Here is an 8,145-nt window from a genome sequence, read left to right on the forward strand (position 1 = left end):
AGAGGTTTCGGTTGGTCCAGGCCCTTGCCCTATTTCCTTTCATCAGGCTGGGTCTCGGCCTAGAGGCCAGCCTGCTGTTGCTCCCTCCCACAGCCTCCCGAGATACGGCCTCGGCCTTAGGATCCACAAAATGCAAGTGGAGAACCCAGGCCCGATGAGGGCTTCTCAGCCGCGTTCCCCCTCCGGTTCGAGAAGCAGTGTGGCGTAGTGGGTAGACCATAGGCCTGAGAATCAGAAGGTCATAGGTTCTAATCCCAGCTCTGCCACTTGTCTGCTGCATGACCTTGGGCAAGTCACTTCACTTCTCTATGCCTCAGTTACCTCATCTATAAAAATGGGGACTGAGACTGTTAGCCCCATGTGGGACCGGGACTGCTTCCATCCCACTTGGCTTGTATCCACCCCAGTGCTCAGTAGAGTGCCCGGCACATAGTAAGCATTTAACAAATGCCATAATTATTATTATTATCGTGGTTCGGGCTCACCCGCATAATGACAGGTTGACTATCGCGTTCCCCGGCCGTGCCGTGGCTCAGTGGGCAGGGGGTGGGGGGCAGGTGGACAGTAAAGCTGTCGACAGGGGAGCTCAACCCCCTGGGTCCAAGGCTTGGACACCGAGACTTTTGTTTGCGTGTTTCCCCAGGGACATCATGGACAAAAACAGACACTCGAACCGGTCTTCGCCGGCCTCCGCGCCCGTGTCGCACCAGATCAGCAACCTGATCCGCAGCAGCAGCCAGACCTCCAGCGAGCCGCTCCGCCAGATCAGCCTGGGGGAGAGGGAGAGGCCCAAGGACCCCGAGAGGGAGCCGCGGGACCCTCCCCCGCCGGACCACAAGATCAAGGAGAGCCGCTCCCCGGTGAAGGAGACGCCGGGCCACGACAAGAGGCCTTCGGAGGACACCTCCAAGCCCGTCATCCAGTCTGTGTCTCCTTACGGCAAACCCCCCCTCGGCGAGAGCCTGAAGCTGAGCAACCTCATGGGCAAGGAACTGGAGAGGAAGCCGGAGCTTCTGAGCGACCTGCAGAAGATGAAGAACGATATCAAGGTCAAGGAGGAGCGCAAGGAGGACAGCGACGTCCTGGTGGTGGGCGCCGAGCCCTCGCCGCACCCCAGGGGTCCCGATCATCCCGCTCCCCCATCCCTGCACGGGCTGCCCCTGCCCCATTCGATGGCGGCCGCCGTGCCCCTCTCCATGGGCAGCGGGCACCAGATGAACAACGTGAACGTGCTGGACCGCTCTCGGATGATGACCCCTCTCATGGGCATGAACCCGCTGGCGCCGGGGCGCGAGCGGCTGCCCCACCCCAGCTTCTCCTGGGACCCCGTGAGGGACCCGCTCCGGGATGCCTACCGGAGCCTGGACTTGCACCGGCGGATGGACTTCCAGCTCCGGGCGGATCCCATCCACCGGTTCCCCGCCGCCTCCGGCTTCTACGACCACGAGCGCTCCTACCGGGACCGGGAGCCTCACGACTACAACCACGAGAACCTGCTGGAGGCCCGCCGCGAGCAAGAGCGCCAGCGGCAGGCGGAGGAGAGGGAGCGCCTGCACTTACGGGAGGAGCTGGAGCGCGCCCGCATGCACCACTTGCACTCGTCCCCCATCGAGAGCCACCTGGCGCACATGCCCTCGTTCATGCCCCATCTCGGCGGGATGCATTACCCGCGCCTGAGCCCCTCGGCCGCCATGCACAATGGGATTCTAAACCGGACCCCCCCAACCGCGGCGCTGAGCGCCCCGCCCCCTCTGGTGCCAGCCAGCAGCACGAGGCCTGCCTCCCCACGCAGGACTACTCCACTCACAAACTCAGAAGCCAGAGACTACTCCCCGTCCAGGAACCCCAAAGAAGTCGAGGCGCGATAGTCGTCCCCACCACCCCCTGGCCCTCCCTCTCCTCCCCTTCCTCCCTCTCTCTCCCCCTCTTCCCTCCCGCCCGCCTTTTAAACTCTTTTCTGTACATAGACAGAATCTCTTACAAAATGCACTGCTGGAAACTTTCTTCTTTTTAATGTAAATTTGTAGAACTTAAGCACAGTTCCATAAATAATGGGTGTTACGCAAACTTCCCAACAGAGAAGCTTGTGGAGATGGGGAATTTAATATATAGCTTGTTCAGATGATTTTTTTTGTTTCTGTGCTGAGGACACATTATGGGAGAGGAAGGAGGAAAAAAAAAATCAAGTTTGTACATTTTTTTCCCAAATGTGAGAAGCATTTTTAATGGATTTGTATTTTTTTTAATTTTGTGCTCTTTATTCACTTAAAAAAGAAAAAAAAGCTGTGGCTTTTTGTTTTTAGTTAAATTTGCAAATTGAATGGCCTCAAATCCTTAAGAAGATACCCAGGGTTTCTTAAAGTATTATTTATGGAGATAACTGTAGTTTCTTACAGTCCACTGTGAGGTTCCTGGCTGAGGTCAACTGCTCACTTACCTTATCTTGGTACTTGGGAACCGAAGTTACAGATATATATTAAAATAATAATAATTAATAATAATGTACAAAACGGTTTGGTTTTTGCCTTATTATATTATGCAGAAATTTAAGGGATTTTTTTGACTTCTTGTTTTAAAAAAACAACAAAGACGACAAAACTGTAAATATTCTGTTAATATAAATGTACAACAATATTAAATTCTTAACATAGGTATACTTTATAAAACGGTTTCTAGAACCACTCTGGTTATTTGTTAACACGGTTACAAAACTCATACGCTGTCAGTCGGAAACACACTCTCAAAAGTTAACTGCGGCATATGCACTTCAACTATGCAAGAACTCGGAGGCAGGTCTTGGTGGATGTTGGGGGGGAGGAAGGTTTCCCAAAAAAAAAACAACAAAAAAAAAACAAACAAAAAAAACAACAAACCAACCCAAAAACAACTTGCAGCTATAGAGACAGAATGGAGTCGACGTGTTCATGGAAGGAGAAACTTGTGTTTTATCCGAGAGAGAGAGAAGGAAAGACAGAGAGAGAGAGACTGCGTTATCTGGACAAACACAGGGACAGTACATCAAACAGAGAGACAGACAGAGAAAGAGAGAGAGAGAGAGAGAGAGGGACAGAGAGAGAAGTGCCGAGAAGGGGATTCGGTTTCCTGTTCAAGATGGCAGGCAGATGGGACTGGCACGGCCTCACGCGGCAAAAACCCCTTTGTTTGTGTTGTGGGCAGGCTCGCTGGCAAGCAAGGACAATTTTCTGTGGACCCCTTGTGCTAATTGTGCAGTGTTCTTATTGGATTCTGTATACAAGACAAGTAGAATTTTAGGAGTGCAAAAAAGTCTAATGGTTGATTAAAAAAAAAAAGAAATTCTGATATATTATCTATAGTACATGAAGACCATAAGCAAAATGTTTGTTTCAGTGTGGTTCTTCTGCCTTGAACTACTTTTGGCATGATTTTATTTTTTATTTCCAATTTTACTTTCATGCATATGTAAATTTCACCATGTTTTACTTGCTGTACAACCCCTCCCTTTCCCCTCCCCCCCCTTTATTTTTTTATTTCCCAGTATCCATGTTTCATATATATATAAATATATATATCTCGGGCTTTTTACGCTAGTTAATTCAGCCATCTGCTACTGTTTTCTTTCCTCAACTCTGTATTCTTGTTCCCCATCCTCCCCTCTTGCACCCCCTGTAATTTTAAACATTCAGTTTCCTTGTAGATCAATGAAGATAAATACAACATTGATTTTGGATGAAAAAGGTAGTTGAGTGTTTGTGTGTCATAGCTAGTCCTGTTGACTTTGAGGCTAATGGCTTATCGACAGATGTGCTGAGCCCATTAATACCAGTGGTGCTTCAGTGCCTTTGACAGGCAGCCACTGGTGGGGGGGGGGGGGACTGATTGCCCTTTTCTCGGACTACCTTCCCATGGTGGAAACTGCCCCTTGCCCTTCTGGTTTAAAGAAGTCTTGGCTCCTTACTTTCAGGAGCGTGAAGGGAAGGGAGAAATGATCACCAGGAGCCCTTGGGGACTGGGGAGGAGGGAAAATGGAAGGGGGTGTGGGTCTTTGTCTCGAGGCGATGAAGTCGAACGTGTTCCCCACGGCTCAGGGTAAGAGAAAAATTGTGGTATTTGTTAAGCACTTACTACGTGCCAGGCACTATACTAATGCTGGGTTGCATACAAGCAAATTGGGTTGGACCCAGTCCCTTTCCCGACTGGGCCTCGTGGTCTCAATCCCCATTTTACAGATGAGGGAACTGAGGCACAGAGAAGTGAAGTGGCTTGCCTAAGGTCACAAGCAGACAAGCGGCGGAGCTGGGGTGAGAACCCGTGACTTTATGACTCTCAGGCCCGTGCTCTATCCTCTAAGAGCTGGGATGAGAACCTGTGACTTTATGACTCTGAGGCCAGTGCTCTATCCTCTAAGCCATGCTGCTTCCCCTGCAGCACGGTTCTGGTTGTGGCCAGAAACATAGAGGAACACAAATATTGCCTCCCTCCACCTCCTCCCTCCTCCTTTCTTCCTGGGCTCTTGGCAGCCAATGCCTTGATCCTGCCCCCTTGGACGGGCAGAATGGGAACACGAATCACCCCCAAAGCGAGAAAGTTGGGAAGTTGGACTAGTGGAAGCAGCACGGCTTCCTTGAAGTGCTGTTGATCAGCTTCCATGGGCTTTTACAGATGGGGCAAGATAAAGGAAAAGTTGCTGAAAGGATGACATGCCAAACTGCTGGGGTGGGCCTGTCCCGTGGGGAGAAGGGTGAAACTTTCCTTTGGCCATAATTAAAGTCAAGCTCTAGGGTGAATATTTCCACTTCCAGGCCTCACTTGGAAATGACTAAACCTGTTGGGTCCACCGGGAGGCGTGACACGGAGCACCACCTCCCCAGGGCTGGCCCCCGGAGCTGTCTATGCTTAAGGTGTGGTGCCATCCTACCCTCACCGCTATGAGAGGCTGGTGGGCTCTCCGCAAGAGACCACGTCCTTCTGGGAAAGTTGAGGGGAGAAAAATTGCTCCGCCCCTGGGATAGACTGCCGTTTACACGGGCCCCGTCCAAACACAGAATTTGGCCTCTACCCCTGAGCAGCTGTGCGATTGGCATGAGCGGTGTGTGTACCACAAAGGACGGGGCCACAGTCCACCTTCAATGAGAAATCAGAAGAGCAGAGCATTTCCTGCACTACACTCCCACAAATTTCAAAGGAAATGGGTCTGGGATGAGTGTTGGTGGGGAGTGCCTCTCAGTTCAGCCACAAACACCAAGAGGTCAATGGGTTATTGGGTCAGAAGGGTTAGGTGAGGTCAGGGCAAAGTGCATCCATCCTCTCCAACAGGGATTTCAAGGAAAAGCCAAGGTCCCTCAAGACCCTCCCAAATGGGCTTGTGGAATGGTCAAAGATCTCAAAGAGGTCAAAGGTCAATGGAGGTCGGGGGGAAGGAGGGAGTTACTTGAGGATCAAACAGCATAGTGCAGAAAATGAGCCCAGCTCACACAAATTTCACCAAATGGATCATGGAGAGACAAGTTGGTTGCTGTAGAATTCATTAAGGGTCATCAAGGCTAAACTGAGGCCCAATAGCATTTCTTGCGAAAGAGGCTTGGCCCTCCTAACCATTTTCTGAGATAGCAGGGGGGTTAAAGACAGGTCATAGAGAAAGCTCTGAGTTCAGGTGAAAATCTAAAGTCCAAAGATCAGCATTCCTGCAATAGGAGCTCTCCGTCTCCAATGGACAGTTTTAGAGAGGGATTGTTCGGAGTTCGCTAATGAGGACATGGCAGAAGTCAACTGGTTCGTGGAGGACTTGCCAGGGACACTGGGAGTTCAATGGGGGTCACTCGAGTTCACACATGAAGCATTTCCTGCATTACGAGCTCTTTTCCTGGACAGCAGGATGGAGAAGCGTTAGGGTCCTAGCCCTAGAAGGGGACCGGCAGACAGCCGACAGCATCCAGCTGGGGTCTCCTCCTGAGAGAACGATGAAAGCAGCTGGCTGCGTGCAAGTCATGGCCAGTCCAAAGTGAGTAATAATAATGTTATTTGTTAAGCACTTACTGTGTGCCAGGCACCGAACTAAGCGCTAGGTTGGATACAAGCAAATCGGGTTGGACACAGTCCCTGTCCTTCATGGGGCTCCCAGTTACAATTCCCATTTCCCAGATGAGGTAATTGAGGCCCAGAGAAGTAAAGTGACCTGCCCAAGGTCACTCAGCAGACAAGTAGTGGAGTTGAAATTAGAACTCACGACCTTCTGACTCCCAGGCCTGTGCTCTAACCACTCTGCCATGCTGCTTCACTAGGCCAGCTGGCTTAGTCGGGTTGGGACTAAGGAAGACCAAAGCTCGGGCCACCTTTGCTCTGACCCAGCCCACAGAGGGGAAGACCATGTTGGGATAAAGTTTGAGGCTCATAGGAGAACCAGACTGAATTAACAAGATGGGTAAAGCGGCCCTCCTTGACACAACACCTCAGCTCCAACTGGGCTAGCTGCATGGGGCCCAAGGGGTCAACCACCTCCATCCCAACCAGATTTAGCCTTCGGTCTGGGCAAATGCCCCAGCCTGCTCCCCAGCCCGCTTCAGACACTTCCTGGCCCAAAGATGATCAGGTCCAATATGCCTCCTGGCAGTCGGTGGTTGGGCTGTGTTGCTTCAAGTTCTGCACAGCATGTGAGCTGGCAGGAAATGGACCGACCCCCTGACCTATTTTTATTTCTGACGTCAGAAGGCAAACAGCTTAGTGATCCAGACTTCAAAAGGAAATCAAACTCGTTCCCCTTCCCATAGCACAGTCTTTTTGTTTTCCAAGAGCAGATTTCCACAGACAGACGGAAGAGTCTATTTGGAGAATGAAGACACCAACAAGCTGTTTCCCCATCAATTTCACACAACCTCCTGGCAGCTGAATAAGCTCTGAAAAAAACTTTTATCCCATATTCAGATCTAGGGCATCATGGACAGCTACTCCACACTTTACACAGCAATCTGGTCATCAATCTAAGGTAGTTATGGAGTGCTTACTGTGTGCAGAGCATCCTACTAAGCACTTGGGAAAGTATAATGCAGACGCGAGACACAATATATGTCCACAGGAACTTAAAATCTGCACTAAGTCTTTAGAGCCCCATGTGGGAGTGGGACTATGTCCAACCTGATTTACTTGGATCTACCCCAGCACTTAGAGTAGTTTTTGACATATAGTAAGCACTTAATGGATATCATAATAAATAAATACATTTTTTAAAAAAAACAGTCTGGCAGGCCAGGGGATTCTCCAGAGCAGAGGGGCAGCATCTTTCTAGATGCCCCCTCTGGAGTGTAAGCTAGCTATGGGGAGGGAACCTGTCTACCAACTCTATTGTATAGTACTCTACTAAGCACTTAGCACAGTGATCTGCACACAGTAAGTGCTCAGTAAATATGATTGATTTATTCTGATCATATGCATCTGTGGTTGCGTGAAGCTGAAAACTTCCTACTGGCTTTGCCACCTCTTCAAATGGCTGAAATCCACCCCTTCTCCAGAAGACTACTTCCTGGATTCCATTAAGCCGAAGCCATGGGGAACCTCACCCCTAAAATGAGAGATCTCCCCCTCTAGATACATCACAAAAAGCTGGGGCCCAGAGAAGGGTCAGAGAGCTTGCCTGGATCTTACTTACCCCTAGGAGGACCAGTGGCAGGGAGTTTCCTGCTGCTCTCTGATCCCTGCCATTCCCAGCCTGGCTGTGTTTGGTACAGGAAGCAGAGTGGCTCAGTGGAACGAGCACGGGCTTGGGAGTCAGAGGTCATGGGTTCGAATCTCCGCTCTGCCACTTGTCAGCTGTGTAACTGTGGACAAGTCACTTAACTTCTCTATGCCTCAGTTCCCTCATCTGTAAAATGGGGATTAAGACTGTGAGCCTCACATGGCATAAGCTGATTACCCTGTATCTACCCCAGCGCTTAGAACAGTGCTCTGCACATAGTAAGCGCTTAACAGATACCAACATTATTACAGTTGGCCTAGGTGGCAGTAAGGGCAGACATGTGCCCAGCAATGCACAGGAAAATATTGACCCATAGTACTCTGTGGTGATCCCTAATGGGTCTCAGTAATATAATAATAATAACTATGGTATTTGTTAGGCACTCACTATGTGTTTGGAACTGTTCTAGGTTCTAGCTTAGGTACAGGTTTACCAGG

General features: G+C 50.2%; 1 protein-coding gene across 10 annotated transcripts in view; it reads left to right on the forward strand.

The window, feature by feature from the left end:
* The window catches only part of FBRSL1 (fibrosin like 1), a 736,960-nt gene extending 733,242 nt beyond the window's left edge, over positions 1 to 3,718 (forward strand). For all 10 annotated transcript variants that reach the window (XM_029055946.2, XM_029055891.2, XM_029055920.2 and 7 more), the window contains one exon: positions 644 to 3,718. In XM_029055946.2, coding sequence (XP_028911779.1) covers positions 644 to 1,868 — 1,225 coding nt within the window. In that variant the 3' untranslated portion in view covers positions 1,869 to 3,718. The remainder of the gene's footprint in view (positions 1 to 643) is intronic.
* The last annotated feature ends 4,427 nt before the right edge of the window (positions 3,719 to 8,145 follow it).

Source organism: Ornithorhynchus anatinus, chromosome 2 (assembly GCF_004115215.2).
Source record: "Ornithorhynchus anatinus isolate Pmale09 chromosome 2, mOrnAna1.pri.v4, whole genome shotgun sequence".
NCBI classification, from domain to species: domain Eukaryota; kingdom Metazoa; phylum Chordata; class Mammalia; order Monotremata; family Ornithorhynchidae; genus Ornithorhynchus; species Ornithorhynchus anatinus.